Source organism: Malus sylvestris, chromosome 1 (assembly GCF_916048215.2).
Source record: "Malus sylvestris chromosome 1, drMalSylv7.2, whole genome shotgun sequence".
NCBI classification, from domain to species: Eukaryota; Viridiplantae; Streptophyta; class Magnoliopsida; order Rosales; family Rosaceae; genus Malus; species Malus sylvestris.
Window position 1 is genome coordinate 19,554,835 of NC_062260.1, and position 23,816 is coordinate 19,578,650.

Sequence of the window (23,816 nt, forward strand, 5' to 3'; positions counted from 1 at the left end):
ACCGTTGTAGGTGAGAGAGAGATCTCTAAATTCAATCTCAGTCATCCATTTCATATTACACTGAGATTAAGACACTTGTCCAATATCAAGCCCTAACTAACACGTTACATTTTAACACACAAGCTCAGCAGCTAAAGCACAACACTAATAAAAAAACTTATAATATTCTTTAATCAGTTCATCAATTTACACATTAACAAAATCAACCTATCATGAGCTTTAGATAAATCCACCTTCCAAGCTTACAAAACTCCTTTTACCTTTGGATCATCAAAATTTATGGACAATCTTTTGAGAAATCGTAATATTAACTGAGATGTATCTATCAGGAACAAAACTAACTTGCTTAGGACGAATCCATTGAGGAAGCAGAGGTTGGAGCCTAGCCACAATAATCCTAGTGACCACTTTATAAACAGTGTTGCATAAGCTAATGGGCCTCAATAATGCTGTAGTCTGAGGATTAGCAGTTTTCGGGACTAAAGAGACAAGGTATGATTTAGCCCTGTAAAATTTAACTGTTTGAAAGACCTGGGAAATTAAATCACAAATATCCGATGCACAAAGAGGCCAATGTTTTGAAAAATATAGCTAGAAATCCATCAGCCCCAGGGGCCTTGAGACCTTCAATAGCGAATAATTCACCTCTAGATGACGCTTAACATTATCATCAATTTTGGGGGAAAGAGAAGGAATAAAAATTCTCGGAACAGAAAAAAAAAAGTGTCAGCAAACAAATCCTCAAAATAGCGTGCTACAATCTGCTTCATCCCATATAAGTTTGTAATCCAGTTATCATTATCATCACGAAGAATTCTACTTTATTTCTTCTTCGTCTAATAATTGTTGCAGGACGGAAATATTTGGTGTTTTTCTCCCGTCTCTCAGCCTTTATTTCCTTGATTTTTGTTGCCAAAACAAAGCTTCTTGTTCAAAAATGATATCCAGCTCCTTAAAAAGTTGAACTTCCAAATTTCGGAAGAAAGGATTATCTCTTCTTTTTTTTTTCAAACCCCTCCGGATTCCCCCAATCCTAGAAATCTACCTCCTTTTAACACCATAACTAAGAAATTAATTAATGCTTTTGAATTATATTTATTTGAAAGGAAGTAAATTTGTTTTTGCTAGGTTTGAAAGGAAGTAAATGTTTCAGTTTCAATAACAAATCTGTACGAAAAATGGTACACTGCACATCCTGTTATAAACCATAAATCACAATCTACAATGCATGAATCTCTTTAATATTTTTTACATAAAGGTGTCTAGCAACTACATTTTATCTGCACATATATGTTCACATACAAGGGGGCCTTCTTCAGTGCATATATCATTTCTTTGCATCAACCCTATTTTCTCATCATTTGCATTTTCCAGTATACATTCTGTCATGAGTCCATTCATGAAGTCGTCCTACCAATTTATCATCGTTTCCACGATCTGGTTCTGTTCCCTATCCATTAACCCGGGTGCTAATAATGTCGATCCCCAGTTGATAGATGTTCCTTTGCCTGTGTTCAAAAATTCATTGGAGAAAACCATGGAAGCTGTGCAAAATGTAGCCTCAGCCATGTCACATATGCATGTTGGTGAAGATGCTAAAAATTCTACTAATATGATCATTTCACATTGTGAGGGTTTGCTTGGTGAAACTGTTGAAGTATTGAATTGGTCCCTTTCCACAATTCATGATTTGAAAGGTTTCGTGTACATAATGTCACATTTCATTTGTCTATTTTAATTCCTATTTGGTTTTTTTTTTTCTTTGATATAAGACCATCTCCAACCCTTGGGCTAAAACCTAAAATTTTTAACCCAGAAAATTTAGGTTTTAGCCTAGAAACAACTTTTCTGCTCCAACATTTCTGGCCTAAATTTTTTAGCTCGAAATTATTCAAGAATAAATTTAGGCTAGTTTTTTCTTTTAAAGTAATTTTTATATAAAATTAAAAAAAATGTACACTGTCATAATTTAATTTTATGAACATTTTAACCTAAAAATATTTAAATTCCGATAAGTATTGAAAAATCACTAAATTTGGGTGAATTTTGAGTTAAATAAATTTTTTTTAATTATTTTAGCCGTTGAATTTAAATTTGGGCATTTAGATTTTTATTTTTTTTTACTATTAGATTTGATTATATTCGATCTCAGCAGTTGAATTCAATAAATTTTGAAAGACATGCCCATGTGGGTGGGGTCCCACTGGTGGTGCCCACACCATTTTCTGGATTAAATCCTGGGGGAATTTGACTTTTATTTGGCATTTAGCTTTTAGCTTTTAGCTCGGGTTGAGTTTTGGGGGAGGAGAATAAAACCTAAAAAGTAGCATTTAGCCTAGGGTTTAGCGTTAGGTTTGGTCTAAGGTAATAAATTTGAGCTTTAGACTTCTTCCCAACAATAGGCAGTTGGTCAAGAAATCACAGAGAGGAGACATAGAAAATGGGGAAAACCGCTCACTATGCATACACTTTTTTTTCATAAGAGAGGATCATTCAACAGATGATATTTTTCAACATTGGAGAAAGATATAATACTAAAAAAAAAAAAACTAGCTAGTGGGTGACAATAGACATATTAATTATTTAGATTTTTGTCATTGATTTATTTGTTTGCATAAGTGCCATGTGTGAATGTCACACATGTAAACTAATTAACCTAGCTAGCTTCATAATGTTGATTATATGGCGCAGGTGATGTGGTTTCCCATATGAGAACATGGCTGAATACTTCTCATTACAGAGAAATGACTTGCATGGAAGCTTTTAAGAATGGTATCGACTCAAAGGTTTCAGAGAGCCTCAAACATGTGACCAGACTAATCGATGAGGTCATCGGCATGATCCAAGTGCAGCAACACGATTACCAAAATGTCGATCAGCCTTTACTACTATCCGGTGGGACGAATTTCGAAGACGCAAAATTTTCCAAGACGCCAAATGTAACAGTTTCTCAGGATGGGAGTGGGAATTTTAATCGAATAATGGATGCCATTGCGGCTGCACCAAGTCATAGCCAGCAGCGGTTTGTGATATTTATCAAGAAAGGAATTTACAAAGAATATGTGAAAATTGATCCCACAAAGACTAATCTGGTCTTGATTGGAGAGGGCATGGACGTTACTACCATATCTGGCAACAGATGCAATGCTAGTGGTTGGCAAACAGTTGATTCAGCCACATTTGGTAAGACATCAAAACTTTGACTAGGATATTCTCAGTTCAAGAAAACAGGATGTTTTTGTGATCTACTTTATTACAGAACATTATAAACGGAAAATGATAATCAAGCACAAATTTTCTCCCTCTCATACATCCCTATTTGTTTTTTGCCGTTGAATTGAATACTTAAATAGGAATACGCAAGGGGGGGAAATTGTGTTTGGTTGTCATTTCTCATAAAATAAAGTTATGCATGGAAGATTTTCATGTGCTTATTTATCCTAATCAACTTCTTTGATTTTTGTTGTGAATCAATCAATTTCCTTATATAGCTGTACGTGCTGAAGGATTCATAGCAATGTACGTAGGGTTTGAGAACACTGCGGGGCCAAATAAGTATCAGGCAGTTTCACTTTCATCCTACGGCGACCAATCAGTTTTCTACAGGTGCAAGATGAGTGGATATCAAGACACATTGCTGGTGCCGGCCGGTCGCCAGTTCTACCGAGAATGCACGATCAGTGGCACCATCGACTTCATCTTCGGCTACGGCACTGCCGTTTTCCAAAACTGTAAAATTCTTGCTAGGAAAAATCTTGAAGGTGCACAAAACACACTCACTGCGCATGGTCGATTTGCTGCAGATCCTTCAGGGTTCTCATTTCAATTTTGCAACGTTGAGCGGGACTCCGATCTAGGGGGTAATGTTGCTTCTTCGCCCACGTACTTAGGTCGACCATGGGGAAAATATTCACGTACTATATTCATGCAGTCATATATGAGTAATGTAATAGTGCCCGAGGGTTGGCTGGATTGGAATGGATTTGGTGGGCTTGGTACTTTATATTATGCGGAGTACATGAACAAAGGGGGTGCCTCGACTGTAGGTCGGGTCAAGTGGCCCGGCTATCATGTAATTGCCAAGGCATCCGAGGCCAAATTGTTTACCGTAACCAAGTTTATTGATGGTGACTCATGGCTGCCATCCACCGGTGTCCCATACGCACCAGGATTGGATCAAGTTTGATCACAGTTTGGAAGTCAACAAGATAGAAGATTTCTTACCTCTTTTTACAGTAATCTTTATTTGCTTGGTCAAACCATAGATATTTTATTAAATTTATATTGAAATGTTTACATTAGCCGCCAAAATATTGAAAAGTCAAATTGGCTCTATATGAATTCATTGATGGTTATCATTGTGTCGAGAAGCAAACGAAGACAACGTGTACAGCTCCACTATAAGTTCTAGGAGTAATGGAACACTAAAAACCTAAGTTGTTGTGCTAATCTTGTAATGCCAAACAACAATCCTTCTAAAATTACAGTAACCTTTCTTACAGAATCCCCTAATGCAGTGTTGAAACACCATTTATTTCTGTAGAGCTCGAAACCAACAGGAAAGAAATCCCATTTAAAGATTATAAATGCTTTATGATTCTTCTTTATTTCAAAGGAACCGTTTCAAGTTCAATAGGAAATAACTATGGTTTTATTTCTTTGAAAGGAAACGTTTCAATTTCAACAGAAAAGAACGATGGTTTTTATTTCTTTGAAAGGAAACGTTTCAAATTCAACAGGAAATAAATCTATTAGAAAAAGGTTATAAAGGAACATTGCCACCTCTTTTTATCTGTATATATAACTACACACACACACACATTACACACACACACACTCATATAAGAGATTCATATAAGAGATTCTTCTTCATATATAGTGGAACCCTAGCTATATCTCACTCATCCTCCACATATTCTGGTAAACCCTAAAGCCATGAGTCAGTTCATGAAATTGTCGTCCTACTATCTCATGTTTTTCATCTTTTATTTTACTTGTCTATCCGTTGACACACTTGCTGAGAAAACCAATCACTTTATCAAAGTTCCTTTGCCCGTATTCAAAAAGCAATTGGAGAAGACGAGGCTAGCTGCACAGAGTGTGGCCTCGACCTTGTCACATATGCATGCTGGTGTAGATGATCGAAATTCGACCAATCGGATCATTGTGGTTTGTGAGGAAATGCTTAATTCAGCTGCTGGAGTCTTTGGTTGGGTACTTTCTACATTTCCTCATCTTAAAGGTTCATATCCATAACCTCTAACTTTAGTTTAATAATTGGTCACTTAATTTTTATTTTCTTTCATATAACAAGAGAGGGATCTGAAATTTGGTCATTGCTAGTTGGTATATTTTTAAAGATAATTACAAGGATAATATTACAATCTATTTATTTGCAGTACGAAAAACAAGAATTCAAACTTGGTGACGTTGTAATTGGTCTACTAGATTAAGGGTCTAAATTAATACATATTTACTTGGGGGATTATGTGGTCTTTCTTTTAAGGATTGTTATTGGCACTCTACAATTCTCATTTTGCACTCTTTAAGTTTTTTATATTTGTTGTACACGCTGCTAAGAAATCCGAAAGCTACATGACATGTTAGATGACGTGTAGTTCGTTAACAACTAAAACTAATTAAGAAAATCCTAATTAATTAACTTCATAACATGGATATTGTGTCAATGGCGCAGATAATGTCTTTTCTGAAATGAAGTCATGGTTAAGTCTTTCATCCCCAAGGATGTGCGCGTACCAATTTGAACATGGTATCGACTCAAATGTTGCAAAGAGTGTCTACCGTGTGACCAAACTAATGGATGACCTCCTTGATATGATCCAATGACAGCAAATCAGGGTCAGCCCTGAGTATTGAGGGGTCCTGTGCAAAACTTAGATGGAGATCCTTCATTTTTTTTAATGTTATATTTCTTTATTATTATTTTTTTCAAGTTTTTCATCTATAAAACTAAAATATTATAAGTTTCTACAACAAAAATAAGTTGTTTGATCAACCAGGTGTTTTTCCTTACCTTCAAAGGTCCTAAGTTCGATACACGTTGGATGCCTTTTTGTTATCTCTTGTTTACGAATTTGCAAAAGGTTAAAAATATAACAAAACAATATCACTGGAATTCGAACCTAGCACATGGGCTATAAGAAAGAAGAGCTAAACCGCTTGCGCCAGAACCACGAATAAGATTATATTTTGCATCTAATCTATTTTATATGCATCTGTATACATGTAATGAAAATTTAGGGGCCCTTCCAAATCGGGGGCCTGTGCAGTGGCACCTATTACACACCCTCATGGCCGGCTTTGCAGCAAATGTGGTGAGACACTGGTTGCCCCTTGAATTGTTGCTCAATTTTTCTCCCCTTTGTTTTTGGCTCAAAGTATTGTTTTTTTTCACATAAAGTGGCAGTAATGGAAAATAGAGGATGACAACATATTTTCGTATTGAGACATCTTTTTTTGCCACTTTGAGTGTGTTTGGGTGATGAACTTTCAAAAAGCTAAGCGATACTTAGGCATAATAGATAAGAAAGAAATAGGTAACAAAAAATTAAACAGAAGGAATTAAATATTAATGTTGCAAGTGCATCACATGAGTATTACATATCAAGGGATTTGTAAATAAAGTCATTTGCAAATTCCGCTCTCATGTCTTTAATTATAAAGCTCGTAGATGCATTTCTAGTCACTCCTATCTAATTTTTTTATAATCCTTTTCTTCATTACTTTGTCTAAACATTTTAGAATGTGAAAGCTCCTCACATTACAGAACTGAATATCGGGAGGTTCCTCGAACCACACTAAATCGCATCCAACTGATAAAGCAAACTTTATCCAAATGGGATGCCACACCATTACAAAGACGAGGAACATAACAGCAACTTATGTCCCCAAACGAAAGCATTCAAACGAATCAACCTGTTTTTCGGATTGTTGGAGATACCGAATGCTATCGGATAAATGAATGGTTAAACAAAAATGGTTATTTCTTTTATAATTAACTGTACTCCTGTTCTGTGCAAAAAGGTGTTCATTTCCAAATTATGTCTCCCAGAAATCTAAGGGCAGGAACGCCTCTGATCTCCACATCAACTAGTGGAGCCTGGATCACTGTCAAGCCGGATAGCTCTGTATCGCTCCGGATCATATCAAGAGCACGCATTTGATCCTGAGGTTTACGGAAGATAAACTAATTAGAATTCACTGCTACCAGACTCAACCAAACATATATAACAAACGAAAGGAACAGACAAAATCAAACTAAGGTGTGGATCCACATTAAAATCTAATGAAAAATTTTCGTACGCACACTCACACGAGATGAAAGTGCATTATACTTAAACACAATTTTTCTTTCACGGTTTGGACAGAACTTCACCATTTTACGTGACAAAAGCACACACTTATGCTAAAACGAGAGTAAAAATATTTCCTACCCAAAGGTAAAAGGAGAGTCATTAACACACCTTTCTTTTAATTGAACAAAATTTGCAGTCCGAGGCAGACGGGGGAAGAATCTGATTAACTATAAGGCGAGTCACAGGAACACTTTCCTTCTTCAGAGAGGCATGCAATCTAGATGACTCACTAACGGCCATCACCTAGAGAACAAGAAAAAATTGCAAACAATCAATTGGAAGCAAATTTCATCCATCTTTTATACAAAGATTAGATTCTACATTGTAGAATATGAATCATGTAAGGAAATATCTATCAAAGTATACTCAAGACACACCAAATTACAGCAGAAAGAAAAGTAAATTGACATACTTTCAAAAGATCTTACCGTCGGTATTGTTACTATGACAAACTCTGTTGACTCAGTGTCGCCAAAAAGTTCACGGACTTTAATCATCCTCTCCCTTAGTTTCTCTAATTTGTCAGCCTGCATTGCAGTTTACATATATTAGCATACATGTATACATAGCAGAGTATAAAAGCAGCTCACGACATTAGGTTTACCGCGCCCAATTGGGGTTGCTCTTGCCCAAAAACAGATTTGATCGCTGAGGTGGCTGATGATATCTTTTGTTTAAGCTGTACAACGGACATGTAAAGATAACATAAAATGTCAAACATTTGCAAATCAAGAGAACAAGCTTAGTAGCAAAAATGTCTAGACATGAATTTTACACAGGTAAGAATGCTAACATTCATATGAGACTAGCCGTAAATTTTTTTTGTCTTTCAAGTTACAGATGAATGAGCTAAAAATCAAGTGATCCAAGGATTTTTCTTCGAAGAATGTTCAAAAGATGTGGCTTACTTATCTGGGAAGGAGCAAACCTTATAACAAAGCTGAAAGAAGATAATGGACCTATTAAATTGTATTCATTTAAAGGAAAACTAATGAAAAGGGCTTGAAAACTTTGAGTTTTAATGATAAGGACAAAATAAAAGGTAAAGTGAATAGTACCAGGATTGACTTTTTAGTGTAAAAATGTGGTTTTTTGTTAAAGTGAACAGTACCGGGTGCTTTTCGTTAAAGTTCCCTTCATTTAATGGTTAAACAGAAAAATATGTTGACACCAAGATACTGGTGATACAAGGAAGAGTTGCAAGCACTTAAGTCAAAAACGATTTCACAGAAACAAATTCTCTACTTTCCAGAACATTAAGTACCATAGTTTCAAGAACTAAGGACCCATATACTGAGCATCAACACCTAGCTCTACCTCAGTTGTCAGAGTTTTTATCCATACGTTACAACGGGTGTTTAGTATTTACACCTTAAAACATCTATGAAAATATTTAAAAAGTAAAAAAAACAACAAATGCACATACAGTTTTTAACCAACAATACTTCTCAAGAAGCTCGTCAACTAAGATAATCAAATTATAATGTTTGCAAGTTGCAACTAGAATGAAGTAGTTAAATCTCAAGTCATATGGTGCATTTAATTCCAAAACAGGATAGACACCCATGCATAGTGCACACACATATATCCATAGTTATTCATTCTAAGTTGACGTCATTACCTTCAATATTTTACCAATTGATGCATCCAAAAAGTCTGGCAAGGACAAAAGCCGCAATGTGTGACCCTGTTAACAATATCACGTCATAATGAGCTAATTTTCCTTATAAAGAAATATTGAAGACGAAAACAGCAAGTATATTTTCTCACCGTGGGTGCAGTATCAAAAACTATACGAGTAAACATGCTATATTCCGGGGATTCAAGAAATTGTATCACCTGGAAAGAGGATAAAACATTAATAGAAGAGAAAAAAAAGATGGTGTGCATGTTGGCAAGCCAAAATATACATACCTTGGAAATTGCAATAGCTTCATCCAAACCAGGAGGAGGCGTGTCTAGTAATTCTCCCAGTTTTAATTCTCCTAACTTCAACCAGAAAAAGAAATACATATGGTGAAAGAGAAGCAAGAATCTTCATAAAGCATAAATCAATCCATATTGGTATAGAGCTCTGATGTGAAATCCCTATACTAGTTAGATCATAAAGTGAGCATACATGTGTGCATGTACAAGTGTTCAACCTATCACTTAGGCCTTAAGGTGTAAGGACATCTACAGTCTACACCACATAAAATAGGATCAAACGATGATAAAACAATCTAAAGTTGCAATATCTCCAAATAGAGCTTTACCTGTTCCGCAAGCATCCCAAGGCCCATACCATCCATGAAATCTTTGACTCCTGTTCCACCATTTTTCTGACTTACATTACGGAATTCTTCCCTTGCCTTCTCAGGGTTTATCTGTGGCATAGCTATTAGTTTAGCTACATACACCATATATAAGAATACTAAGACCACAAAACTATCTTAAGAAAAAAAACAACTACATTATCATTATAATGATGATCTCATCAAATAATAGCAGAAACAGAATTACGTGAAGAAAATTAGCAAAAACTTGTATGGAAAGCTAACTCCACATACCTCAAGAGCAAAAAGCGGAGCTTCAGGCCCATCAACTGGTACAAGTGTTCCTCCAGCCAAGTCCTAACACAAGAAAACATGTATCATTATAATATATGTGCACACGCATGCATACACATTACAACCAGTTAAGTTCTACTTTACAGGAAATGCAACTACTTTAAAACATTAAAGAGATCATAATAAACCTGAGCAAAGGAATCACTCAAGGAATGTGCTGGATCAGTGGAAACCACAAGAGTGGGATGCCCATTGTTAGCGAATTTTACGGCAAGTGATGCAGCACAACTTGTCTTCCCTACACCGCCCTTCCCACCTAACATGTAATACTTTCTCTGAGTCCCAGCAACCATGTCATCAAACCCGGCAACAGCTTCTGCTGGAGTGGCCACTGATCTCACTGACCAAAATTTAGGCATAGTATAAGTGAAAAAGATTCATTCTGACAAGCTCAACCTTGCAATGACAAAAAAACCCATGATAACATCATAGAACAAATAAATACTGATGCCTTTAGTCGGGGACAAACAAATTCTAGCAAGGGAACATGATTCCATGACAGAAATAACAGTCAATGTATGGAGGTAACTTTCCTTACAAACAATTAAATCTGTAGTAAAATCATCAAAACTTGCTCATTTTAGAGAAAACGAGAGAGCACGGGAAAAGAGTCTCTTTTTTATATCATATCTAAGCAACAACATAGGGCTTGGTTGAGAGAAGAAATTATCTGTTGGGTTTCATTCATAACAAAGTTAAAGATTCCAAATTCTTTCTCTTTCAGAGGTTTTCAGGAAACAAACCAAAAATTTAGACGTAAAAGAAACCAAATATGAATCCAGATAAACCAGTATTTTAGGTGCAGTCCAAGAAATTTTAATCTCACTATTATTTTCACCCGCATGGGAAGTGGATGGTTTCAAAGAAACTGAAAGAAATTTCCCAAAAAGGGGCAAGATCAGCAAAACTTCCACCAAAAGGGGGAAAAACCTGATTTCCGGGCTGCTTCCTAATACATATTTTGCAGGAGTACACATTTTCCTTGTATCATTCACAGTTCTTATACATTTGATAGTGGATTCATTCCAACTTATTGGTTATTGAAAAGCAATTTCTAAGACACGATTCTTCTACACTCCTTTAAATTTAGAGCCAAACATACTAACAGACACCGGTATGCATATATATCAAAGTTGAAGGGTTTTTTTTTTTTTTTTTTTGGAGCAAAAAAGTTGAAATTCTTTAAACAGAAACAGTCATCCCCGACCTCCATCCATACCAATATGGTTCCTTCAATGAGCTATTTTTACCACAGCAAATATTACTACAAAAAATCAAACCAAAGCATCCAAATTCCGTATCCCATATCTCCTTATTCTTCCATTTCCCATTCAACACTAATTTCCACTGCAATTCCTATGTAATCCAATCCACTTTCTTCTCCTCCAAGCCAAACAAGTTGCTTAAAAACAATAATCAACAAAACAAACCCAATTCGACACCGCTCCGAACCACACGACTATTCATCCCATCAAAACCACCAATTCAAACACAAACCTATCCAAATATTCAAACCAACAAATTAACAAAACCGAAAAAGTTTCGATTTTTCCCCAAACCAGATAATCAAACACATAAAATAATTAGATTGGTATTTGAAAATTGAACAAAGAAACCACCTTGCAAATGGAAGAATTTTCTGGGGGGTTTTGTGGCGGTGGAAAGTGAGCTGAAACCGAGGCTTTTGGGGAGAGAGAGAGGCCTGAGGATTTTGGGAGCATGAGAGAGCAAACCCACCATTGTTATGGAGTTTCTGGCGGTTAAGTTGTGTAGAATAGGTGTGAAAGTGGAGGGAATACATGTGCTACTCGCCATGGTTTTTCTGGTTGGAGAGTGGGAGTTTCAGAGTAACATCGGTCGGCTGGTATTTAAATAAGCTCGGATACCCGGATGGAGCTCAAGTACTTGACCCGTATGGATGTCTTTGTATTTTTCCTTTAACAAAACAGTATTCGATTCCCACTAATTACCTCCTAACTTTTAAAAGTTTAACCCACAAATACTATCGTTTATCTCAAAAAAAAAAAAAAAAACTCTAATCTACTAGAAGATCGGGAGGGGATTTAACTTGTGTAAGTCATTGAGCACGATGTAATTAACTAATATAACATACATCTGCTAGAGGTACTTAATATTACGATTTAATGTTATTCTACTTAACTTATAAGTAAGAGATGTGAACAACATTATTACTAACTCATTATCAAGAGTACATAGTCTAGTAAGTTATTTATAACTCAAATTATTACTAACTCATTATCAAGAGTACATAGTCTAGTAAGTTATTTATAACTCAAATTTTTAAGTGTTTATCTTTTTCATAAAATTCAAATCGAAGTTAAAATTTTAGAGTATTCATTAAATTAAAGGTTTTTTTTATATCAAAATCATTAAATTAAAGTTGATTGCATTATATTTCATTGTTTTTTATACAAGTGATATACTATATTAAATTAATAAGAAAACTAAAAAATACCTTGAAAACTTTACGTTTTAATCAAAATGACAAAAAAATGTTGCAAGTGAATAATAACATAAGTGACTTTTTAGAATAAAAATGTCATTTTTGTTAAAAGTGAATAATACCGAAAATGTTTCGTTAAAACTTCCTAAATTGACGCGATGCACATTTATCTTAAGAAAACTCTAATCTACATGACACAAAGCCTCTGAAACTATTCCAATTGCTTAAGTTCAACCCCTTCACCGGGTTTCTTTCCGGCTATATCTTCAAGAGTCAGATTCAGCGTATCAGCGGAACCTTTCTTCACCTCTTCCCCGCGGGCAGCCAGAAATTGCTCAATGCTGGATGGTTGTCCGAAATACCCGAGATGATCAGCAATCAGGTGGAGATTGTTACACCCGCCACAGCGAGCTACCACCACACCTTGCTCGTATGATTCTCTGCTGCAAGTCTTCATGGATCTTGTTTCACAGACTTTGCAAGTAAAAAGCATGGCAAGGTCATGCCTTGGGGATATTTTCTGGGTGGAAGCATCGGCAAATTTGGCATCGGAACTGTTGATAGCATTTGCGTCAATCTTAGGCTTCAAACGGCTATATTCAAGATTCACCAAACCCTCATTAGCCGGATTTGTTGGATTTGTTTGCGTCTGAATCTCTCTTTTGTCGAATCCATATCTTCTGAGTATGGAACTTGCTGAAGGAACAAATTGATCTGCCACCAACAATTTGTAAAAACAAAAGCAAGAAAAGTTAAACGAAATAGTATACAGTTTAAGCATGGAAATATTTATCTTGAAAAGACATCCATGGAGAACTTATAAATGACCAGCTGAACCAAATCATACAAGGTGAAACAAACGGAGAATTTCAATGAAAATCGAGCAACAAAAGGAACTTCAACTTTTTTTTAGTTCTCACAAAACTAAGTCTTTTGTGTCTAATTTGATGGTTGTCACATACTATGGATGTCCATTTCAGAGTTTTGAGTGCGTACAAACAAGTAACACTGGTCTGTCCCTAACACCATCAATAAAAGAGGAAACAATAACCAAATTTTTTTTGAGTTTCCCTATACGATCGAAAGAATCAATGACTTCTTAGTCGGAATGCTAACAAAATGATTATTTTATTATACCCATCGAAGAAGTATTTGATTTAGGAGTTGACAAATGATCCATGGGAACTTCTTCGGATTCTTTTCCATCATCGGATTTCTTTTTCTTTTCTCGATTTGCAATCTTCCACAAAAGAAACAGGGCATTAGCATTAATCTAAAGCGATGAGGTTAAACAACAAAAACTAGAGTTAGAATCAGCATCCAAAGTGTTTCTTACTTTTACAAGAACAGAACTTCCAAATCCATAACGACAATATCTATCTTTAGACGCTGAAATCATATTTCCGGCAACAAATTCAAGTCTTGTGAATCTCCATCGCCCACACACAACCCTGCTATAAAAACATAAAGTGCTAGGTACGTCTTGCATTCTGCAATGCATGTATGAGTTAAACCTCAAGTTCAAGGTTCGGGGTTTCTACACAACTGTTAGTAAACTCCAAGTTGCAGACATACAGACATGGTGTAGGTTATGTGGGATTTTTTTCTTGTGAGGCTTGAGAAGACGGTGGAAAAGGCTCAAGCTGCATTTATGCTTTGGATTGAATTGGAGGCCGTGGACGCTTTCTTGGTAAGTTATGTTTTTTGGTTTGTTTGTTTGTTTACATGGTAATTTGCTCCAGTGTAGACTAGAGTGCTTTTTTATTATTTTTAATTGCGATAGTTTTCAAGTTTGGGAGCAGCCTCTCCATAAATGGGGTAAGGCTAGCCGACATTCACCTCTCCCAGACCCTGCGTAAAGCGGGAGCCTTGTGCACTGGGTACGACCTTAGAGGCTTGAGAAGCTCCGTTTCTGCACAGGGTTTTGTTTCTCTTGGAATCTCAAGTACAGAGAGCAACAATGAATTTCCATCACATCTCTTTTCTGTGCGCGGGTTTTTATTAGCTCAATGTATTACAATCACATGAACAAGATTTGACCTTCGATATTCAATTAAGTCCTATTAACTTGTTTAAAAGGATCTCCTTTAGACAGTTCTTAGAACTCTATTTCCCAAAATTGTTACACCAGTTGTTGAAGTGTTCAATGTTAGCGATACTAATACGCATTTATCTGAGAAAATTATTCTCCTAATCATGCATTAGAACGAGTTAACAAATACCCATCAGCACAAATTAGAGAACGAGTAAACCCTAAACCTAACAAGACTCAGTGTTCACAAATTAATCCCCTTCAACATAATCTCCAAATACATCAGTCACCCAAATTGTAATACGATCAATTTCCTTCACACAAACCAAATACACCACAAATTTTTAATTGCAATGACAGTAAAATTTCTTTTTTTTTTTTTTTTTTTTTTTTTTTACGAAAAAAGGCAAAAACACGAAAATCGACTACGAGAAGCGAAGAATTTATGAGCAAGATATGTTGGGTTTTTGAGTGGGCGGGCCTAACCTTTGAAGAGATGGGCGTTAGGCTGCTGACTGCGGAGGAGTGAGCCTAAGCGTCTCTGCAACATTCGAGCCGCCATGGTTGAGTTCTTGCTTGGATTGCTTGAGCTTGCCGGTACAAAGAAAGGAAAAAAACCTTATTTGGTACAAATTTATTGTTTTATATAACTCTTATTTGTGCAACTTAGGGCTGGTTTGGTATTATTGTGCTTTGAAAAAAAACTGTTATAAGAATAAACGGTTGTGCTGCAAGAATAAGCGGCTGTGAAATAAATCAGCAGATTGTTTGGTAAACATTTTTGTAAAAGTGGTTTTGGAAAAAAAAAAAAACAGTTTGATAGTGTGTCTTTTCATGAAAGGAGCAATGTAGCTCCGTGTGCTTTGAAAAAAAATCAATTTTCCAAAGCTGCAAATAGTAGCTTCAGTTTTTTCCTTTGATTTCAGCTTATTCTCACAGCAGCTTTCAAAATAAGCCTTCTTTTTTTTTTAAATTTACCAAACACCTAAAATCCTCACAGCTTTTTTTCATGGGTGCTTTTTTTTAAGCACCTCACTCCCAAACCACCCCTTAGTCTAATTCTTAGGCTCGATTCTTGTTTTAAACCGTTTTATTACTAACTTATTGTGAGACTAATCATCCTCTTACTTCTTAATATAGATAATATCGTTTGTTTATAACAAATATATTAACTTTTATTTGTGGGGATCAAAGAAAATAAGCTTATTCAAACCCTATAAAGATATCAGTGAAATAAAAAAATAATCTCAGAAGATAATCAGTTGGTGACTTTGTCACAGAAGTCTACTCTTTCAGCTGTGGGGAAGATTATTTTAGCCTCCCAAAAATAAATTTAGAGGAAGTATTATATTGACCATGATGTTAAGTTAGTAAGGACAACGCTCATATTTCTGCATGTACACAATATTTTAATCACAAATAAAAGTGATGTTTGAATAAAAGACGGTCAAACTCGAGAACTCAACACGCATTTTATTTACTTAAAAACGAAGAATATCGGATTACTCATTACTAATTTGAAAATAGTCAAATCTAAAAGGTAAGTGACCCCAAATTGGCGGCCGTATTTCAGTTGGTTGGTGACGAGGTTGTTCAAAGGGAATGATTAGTAGTCTAAATGGAACTACATCCAGTAATTGACATTCTATGCAAAATGCACTGGGAGTTTTATATGATAAAACAGTCTGCTTCTGTAAGATTTTTGTTGGTGTTTCTCTACACAATCCATTTAATCGACAATTTTGTAGGTCACATGAGTATATTTCTGACACACCCGACCGAGATCAAGGCATGCTGGTTGTCACATGAGAGTGACGTAGACATATGCACAATGCGGAAACAATAAAGATAAGAATTATACGAATAATTAAAAACTGAAATACTATAGTGCACTACTAAACAGGAAGTGATAGGAGTTAGTTACAACAGTAAACACTCCTAATCATAGCATATTAAATCTAGGTGTAGTCCAGTAGGACAAGTACTAATTATACAGTACCAGGAATGTCCTACTATTATTTAGATAGGTTAGAACCGTCGACATCCTCAAGTCACCAACAACAAGCTTACTTAAAACCTGGAGGGGCACAAAACAGAAAACATGAGTGGGCAAAAACAAATGTTTTACAAAATCATTTTCTTTATCAACATATCTAACCCCTCGCTGTAAAACATATATAATTTTTCCCAGAATCAGAATATAAGCATATATATATATATATATATATATATATATATATATGAAATCATATCAATTCAAATCATGTTTCACATACATATTCAAATATATGTCATGCCAATATATAACAGAGTAAGCAATTCAGGTAAGAATAAATTCATAGAAATATGATATGTTAGCCGGAACCCCTGTGGTAGTCTGTACGGTTGAATTCATAGCTCAAAGTCAATCTAGCCGAAGTCACTACAATGACTTATACGACAATATACTGCACATAAGTCGGAACCACTAAAAAGGGGTATGTACGACAATATTGGGTGTAATATAATTATGCTCAATTTTACTATATCTTAATAGACGGGCGATAAATCGTTAGTCATCTACAAGTCGGAACCATAAATAAGGTCTGTGCGACAGGACTGTGCACTTAATTTGGATCCAATATGAGCATATAGTGCGGGAGGTGACATAAATAAACAGGCATGTACTTCAGATCTCTGGCTAAATCACAATCACCCTAAGTGCAGTTTTATGAGCTCAACATCAATCAATCACATATCACATCATCGATGATTCACATAGCCAAACATAACTTACTTGAACTTACATGTGCCTTCACAACACCACATTTATATATATATATATATATATATGCAACCATGAAATGCATATTCAGAATATAAAAGCATTTGACATATTATTTCAAAGCATACTTTCCTTAAAAATGCATTTATGGGAAATATACCAAGTATATAAATATATACTGAAAACAAAAGTCCACTCACTGGTATGTCGACGGGTCGTAACCCCCGAGTCGCCTGTGGATACGATTGTCCTCGGGATAAGTCTCACCTATATGCGAATTAACTATAAAAACGTTATTTTAAAGCACATAGGCAAAACTAGCTAATAACTTCTCATACATAGTTCAAAATGGGTATATGAATATACCAACGTGACCTACACAACCTCACGAACATCGTGATATTTTTAAAATAATTTTTCTGTGGCTCACGCGCCATCACGCGCGGCCCACGCGCAGGCGCACTGACGGATTCCCTAACTGCCATTAGGGAATATTCCGTTAAAATCTAACATATTCCGTTAAAACTGACTGACGGCGTCAGCATATTCCGTCCAAACTAACGGAATATGTTGTCATCTTCTCCAGCGAGTCGCCGGTCTCCGGAAAACTGGATAAAACTTTAAAACGTCTATTCTCGCTCATTTCTTAACCATTTTTCATGAAATTTGTACCAAAATGAAGCTAGGGACATCCACAATCACGTTATAATAGTTTTAAGATCTAAAAACTGCTACATTTTTCCTAGGGAAAGCTCGATAGTTCGGCTTACCTAGACGAGCTTCGATCTCGGCCCTCCGACGTCCATTTCCTTCCAACGAAGTACCCCGAGACTCGTGAAGACCTCCTTAAGCTTCTTATGGGCTTGAAATTTCCAAAAACACAAGATTTAACGTTTGCATGAACAGTACCCCAAATCGGGGTTATGTTTCGAAGTGAAGACAAAGATGTCCTTACCTGAAAATGGTCTAGATGTGTTCCTGAGCTTGCAAGGAACACAATGGTACCTTCAACGTCCTCGATCTACGAAGTTTGAATGGGTTTTGGTGTTTGTCCGTACACAATGCCGAGAGGGAGAAGAGAGAGTCTGAGAGATAGAGAGATAACACGGAAGAGAAGAGAGAGAAATGGGTATGGATGTGTGTGTGGTCCAAAAATACACACCAATCAAATTTGTTTAATCCTTTTGTTCTAATTGGGTCCAATTAGTTAGGAATAGAACTAATTGACCCAATTCCTTAACCCAAAACACAAACACACATCCAACGCTTAAGGTTAAATCTGTCTTTTCACAACCACGATAAAGTGAAAAGTTTGAGATTTATGCAAGCCAAATCTCAAACTTTTCACTTATAAAAAGTCAAGCATACCACGAGACCTCTCACCACTCGCTTTCGCTTTGCTCTTCTTTTCATCCCTTTTCTCCACTACAAAAAATTTCCACTTACCCTACTTGTAACATATTTTAACCCTAATTGTTTTTCCCACCAAAAGAAAGGGAGATTAAACTAAGTGTTGCAAGAGAGTAGCGTACTGAGTTAAAAATGGCAAAACTAGACTGAAAAATCAATGCAGGACCTTAGGGTTAACACTATATACATTCATCCGGTCATACAATCAAAATCAAACAAATAAGCGTCTGATAACTCTTTCGTTTGTTTTTTTTTTTTTAGATTTTGTTTTTGGGTGGAGGGAGAGTGAATAATGGGATGGAATTAGAGAGAAATGTAGGAGCAACACATCAACCAGATCAAATTTCTGTAAATTCTTTGTTTCTATTAACTATTTAATCAATCCTCTCGACTTTGTATGTATAATTATTCACATCATCAAAATTACTTACGATTTTGATCAATCAAATCGAATGTAAAACCTCAAAAATAAAAAATAAAAAAAACCAAAATCCAAATTAATTCCGAACCCCCAGAAAAAATCAGCGCGGGGCAAATGAAACCGAGATGTCGATAGGCACGCCCATCTTCTCCGCCCAACTATGCGACTCCAGAAACAGCTTCGAAACCAAACCCGCTACCCGATCCATATCCGGCCGCCTATCCGGATCCTCTTCCACACACTCCAACGCCACCAGCACCATTTTATCCGCCACATCCATCGGAAACGAGTCCTTCAGCCTCCTATCCACCCACCTCCTTACCCCGCCACGTGCCCCACTCTTCACCGCCTCCCTCGCAGACTCAATCACACTCACCCTCCTATACACGCCGTCGGCGCCATTTTCGTCCATTATGTACTTCAGCGGTTCCGCCCCGGAGATCAGCTCCAATAGCACGACCCCAAAAGCGTAGACATCGCACTTCTGGGTCACGATTCCGGTGAGCTGAAACTCCGGCGCCATGTACCCGCGCGTGCCCTCCAGTTTCGTCGACCGAGCCTGGGTCTCGCCGCAGAGTTCCGCCGTGCCGAAATGGCAGATTTTGGCGCCGAGCACGAGGTTGTCCTCCTCGGAGACGATGATGCTGGAGCTCTTGATGTGGTTGTGGACGAAGGTTGAGTCGAGGCCGGAGCCGTGGTGCATGTAATCGAGGCCGTGGGCGAGGTCGGTGGCGATCTGCATCCGGGAGAGCCACGACGATAGGACGGTATAGCTCGGGTTCTTCAGGTTGCGGAGGCAGTCGGCGAGGCTGGCGCCGGCGACGAATTCGTAAACGAGGTAGACGTAGCTGCCGGAGAGGGAGGCGCCGAGGAGCTTGATGAGGCTGGAGTGGTGGGATTTGGAGATGAGGGAGAGGCGGCGCTGGAGGTCGGGGAGGGAGATGGGGATGCGGGATTTGCGCTGGAAGATGACGGCGTCTTTAGATCGAAGGGAGCAGCGCCAGGAGGAGGAGGTGGAGGAGGAGGAGAGGCGGCCGTGGGGGAGGAAGTTGGAGGTGGCGGAGCGGATCTCGGAGAAGTCGTAGATTTGGGGGTTTTCAGGGAGGGAGGCTTTGAAGGATCTGAGGGAGGGGACGGAGGAGGAGGTGGAGGATTTGGAGAAGTTGTAGCTGGAGTTGTTGTCGTTGGTGCTGAAATGGGCGAAGGAGGGGTCGGGGACAGAGGAGGAGGAGGATTTTCGGTGTTGATTGGGGCTCTTGGGCTCAATCGCCTGCGTGCTCTTTTTGGTCCTGCACATAGGGGCGGCGCCGCTGGCGGAGGAGGTGGCGGGGGCAGCGGCGACAACCATAGCAGAATTGGGATTGGAAGAAGAAACGGAGCTGTGGAATTATGGGGGGTTTAGAATATAAGGGGAGTGGGTGACTGAGTTAGGTCGTTGTTATCGACCACCTACGAACACGGCCGAAATTTTACGAAAGCGATGGAACTGCAAGGAAGGAAGAAAAAAAAAAAACCGAGATAAATGTTACAAATTAGGATGTGATAATAATTAAATATGAGCAACATAACGATCTTTGAGATCTTTGATCACGACATAAATATTTAGTTACAAAATTATCTATTGAAACATGGCGAGAAATATTTAGTCATCGATATATAATTACATCACAATGTAAATATGTACCAAGTTCACGTTATTGACAAAGAATAAAGGGTAAATTACATAGTAGTCTCTTAGGTTTGAAGTCTATTTGCAATATTATACAACATCTTTAAAACATTTCACTTTCATACCCCAAGTACTATTTTATTTCAATTTCATACAACCGTTACATTTTCCATCCATGGATCTGTTAAATGCTGACGTGGCTGCCACATATATGTCATGTGGCTACCAAATGTCTGCCACGTGGCAAATAAAATAATTTTTCCAATTTCAGGTTTTTTAAAAAAATAATAAAAAATTATTTTATTTGCCACGTGGCATATATGTGGCAGCCACGTCAGCATTTAACAGATCCATGGATGAAAAATGTAATGGTTGTATGAAATTGAAATAATATAGTACTTGAGGTATGAAAGTGAAATGTTTTAAAGATGTTGTATAAGATTGCAATATACATCAGGAACTACTATGTAATTTACCCAAGAATAAAAGTGTTGTGCACAAAAATATATGGAGGGAGGGGAGCAGTGTTCTGTAAAATGCCTTTTGCGATGGCTCGGGAAAAATGACATTTTAAAGACAAATAATATCTGGCCAGAAGAATCTCTCATACACTTAGCCTACCATCGTGGCGATCCCGACAATTAGCATAAACGATTACTTTTTAATACTTAATTACAGGTGATCGGGCATCTTATATCATTGATATATGATTAATATGTTCATGTTATTAAACACAAATTATTTCTTTATCTTCGACAAGGGGACTGAAATCTAACATGCCACATTTTACTATTTCGGCAATGGTATAAAACCCGCAATTTACGAGATTTAAACTCTAAAATTTTAAATACCTCTCACTTCAAAACCCAACATTTGGGTCAAGACGAGTCAGACTCGAAGAACATGAAAAAAGAAATAATCAGAGAATACTATTATTAGCATTCTAAAAATCTCATTTTACATTCCTCACAAGAGTATTATTCTTTCTAAAATAAAAAATTTAGAGTGTAAACTGAGAATTTAAGAGTACTAATAACAATTTCCTAATCATAATAAGACTGCTGTTTTTTGTTTTCCTTTGTTTCTAATAAACAATTACTGATATTAATTTACCTTTTTTAGGAATAAAATAAAAAATAAAAGTGGAGGCAGAACTTATTTCCAGTGTGGACACGTTGTGTTCCGTCTGACCCGTATTCCTTAATCTCTCCCCAGTAAGCACGCAAGTGGGCAGAAGAAAATGGAGCCACAAACATGGGCCTACCCTACCCTACAGCAGCGGAGAAACGGAAAATTCTAAAGAAGTTTCTGGTCTCTAGTAAGAGACCATGTTCTATCTTTTTAATTCAACCAAAACAAACTTCTGCTACCTACTACGATCCAGTAACTTCTGCTATCCAGTAGAATTCCTCTTTCCTTCTAAATTATACGTCTTAGATTCGATTCTCGTCAAAAACGAATATGAACCATATACGTCTTAGATTCGATTCTCGTCAAAAACGAATTTGAACCAAATTATTAGAACCAAATTATTACTAGCTGAGGCTAAATCCTACTCCTCTTTTTGGGGTTGTAGATAATATCGATGAATTCTTAAATGTCGGTGAATTCTTGGGTGCGGAGGAACGGACCAAGTCACCGAAACAGCCAACTCCGTCGTCATCACGCACCCTTTGTGTCCGGAGCTTGTAAACGGGCGTCCGGAATGAACAACTTTACCAAAACGAGGACATACGAAACCCAAATTGTAATGCCTCAGTTTTTCAGGAAGCTTTTGGATGTGCAGTTTAAACCGCTATTAATTTTCGTGTTATAATATAGGTGAACGAATGGATTGACATCGCGAAATCGGAGTCTAGAATCGTCACCCAAATTATCATTTCTTGGATTAACATGTCGACTCGACAAAAACAATTGAGAACCGAGAAGCAAAATTAAACAAACACAACAACAACGGCATTCAGATGACAGCAAGAGAAATTTTGAAACTCCGAAAGGTTATGCTAGTGAAATTGAATGGAGAAATAGCAGGGTTCTACAAGCATACAGCCAGAAAATTAAAGGATTAAAACACATTACATTTCCAGTTTTTCATTTAGTTTCATGCAATTTCCTCGACTCTAAATCCAGAGAAAGAGCCATGGAAGTTACCAAGTTAGGCATTGACATAAGCATTGAGAGCGTCACCAGTGAGCCTGCAAATCCTCCACTCCTGCAAAATCTTAGCCCCCATCTCCTCGTAAAACTTGATGGCATTGACGTTCCAGTCCAGCACCACCCACTCCACTCTGCCGTACCCCATCTTCACCGCCTGCTTCGCCACCGCTGAAAGCAGCATCTTCCCCAGCCCCTTCCTCCTATAGCACTCCCTCACAAACAGGTCCTCTATGTAAAACCCTGGCTTCCCCAAAAAGGTGGAGTAATTTGGGAAAAACAGCACAAACCCAGCAACGACAGCGTCCCCGCCGTTGGATCTGAACAAATCGCGTTCTGGATCGTCGATCGGGAGGTCCAGATTGTGGGTTTTGATGGTGGGTGGGTAGGCCGAGTTGTTGCACTGAAGGTGTTCGACGAAAGGCGTCTCAGAGACTTCGAGGACCAAGATGGTGAATGACTGGAAGGGAGGGGAGGTGAAGAGGGTGGACGAGAGGGAAGACTCGGTGGCGACGAAGAGGTCGGTGAGGCGCTCGAAGACGGCCATCTGCTGGATGAGCTTGTGGATGTGGGGGACGTCGGTGGGGTGGGCTAGGCGGATCCGAGAGAAGAGTGGGTAGCCCATTGGGGTGGAGCCTCGGGGTACGTCATTGAAGCCCTCTGGGGCTGGGGTAGGTGGCGGTGGCGGTGCGGCGGCGGCCATGGTTGCGATTGGGGATTGGGTTTTTGCCTGCTTGCTTACCGAGTAAAGTTGGCTACGGTCTTCCAGAAAATGCGTGGGAAAATGGGAGCCGTGTGAAAGTATTAGGAGCAAGAGCGGTTTTATAACTGAGGCTTTCAATCCTAAGTTTGTAAAATCCACCGACGTGATTTGCGCCACGTGTATTCTTAGTAGGAAATCCGGTGAAACTGAAAAT

The 23,816-nt window shown here is 37.7% G+C and overlaps 5 protein-coding genes and 1 long non-coding RNA gene across 6 annotated transcripts; 1 reads left to right on the forward strand and 5 right to left on the reverse strand.

Moving 5' to 3' along the window:
* The first annotated feature begins 1,387 nt into the window (after positions 1–1,387).
* Positions 1,388–4,186, forward strand: LOC126614368 (pectinesterase/pectinesterase inhibitor PPE8B-like). The gene is made up of 3 exons (XM_050282011.1): positions 1,388–1,697; positions 2,692–3,183; positions 3,492–4,186. Exons 1-3 carry the CDS (start codon positions 1,388–1,390, stop codon positions 4,184–4,186), a joined length of 1,497 nt encoding a protein of 498 aa, XP_050137968.1.
* Positions 4,187–6,568: 2,382 nt separating this feature from the next.
* LOC126632421 (ATPase GET3B-like) lies at positions 6,569–11,899 on the reverse strand. Its single transcript, XM_050302835.1, has 11 exons — positions 11,605–11,899; positions 10,114–10,325; positions 9,926–9,988; positions 9,632–9,742; positions 9,291–9,365; positions 9,147–9,215; positions 8,998–9,063; positions 7,981–8,055; positions 7,805–7,903; positions 7,485–7,619; positions 6,569–7,186 (listed from the first exon to the last, which is right to left on the reverse strand). Exons 1-11 carry the CDS (start codon positions 11,798–11,800, stop codon positions 7,049–7,051), a joined length of 1,239 nt encoding a protein of 412 aa, XP_050158792.1. The 5' UTR covers positions 11,801–11,899; the 3' UTR covers positions 6,569–7,048.
* A 539-nt stretch (positions 11,900–12,438) lies between these two features.
* On the reverse strand, positions 12,439–15,122 carry LOC126632475 (mitochondrial protein import protein ZIM17-like). Its single transcript, XM_050302903.1, has 2 exons — positions 14,968–15,122; positions 12,439–13,163 (listed from the first exon to the last, which is right to left on the reverse strand). The coding sequence occupies exons 1-2, from the start codon at positions 15,041–15,043 to the stop codon at positions 12,661–12,663; spliced, it is 579 nt and encodes a 192-aa protein (XP_050158860.1). The 5' UTR covers positions 15,044–15,122; the 3' UTR covers positions 12,439–12,660.
* A 1,252-nt stretch (positions 15,123–16,374) lies between these two features.
* On the reverse strand, positions 16,375–18,584 carry LOC126622202 (uncharacterized). Its single transcript, XR_007623362.1, has 4 exons — positions 18,201–18,584; positions 18,016–18,107; positions 17,446–17,512; positions 16,375–16,558 (listed from the first exon to the last, which is right to left on the reverse strand). It is a non-coding gene; the product is annotated as an uncharacterized LOC126622202 (long non-coding RNA).
* A 414-nt stretch (positions 18,585–18,998) lies between these two features.
* Positions 18,999–20,567, reverse strand: LOC126622183 (lysM domain receptor-like kinase 3). Its single transcript, XM_050290862.1, has one exon. The coding sequence runs from the start codon at positions 20,422–20,424 to the stop codon at positions 19,177–19,179; it is 1,248 nt and encodes a 415-aa protein (XP_050146819.1). The 5' UTR covers positions 20,425–20,567; the 3' UTR covers positions 18,999–19,176.
* A 2,158-nt stretch (positions 20,568–22,725) lies between these two features.
* Positions 22,726–23,707, reverse strand: LOC126622191 (probable acetyltransferase NATA1-like). Its single transcript, XM_050290872.1, has one exon. The coding sequence runs from the start codon at positions 23,600–23,602 to the stop codon at positions 22,901–22,903; it is 702 nt and encodes a 233-aa protein (XP_050146829.1). The 5' UTR covers positions 23,603–23,707; the 3' UTR covers positions 22,726–22,900.
* Between the last annotated feature and the right edge of the window lie 109 nt (positions 23,708–23,816).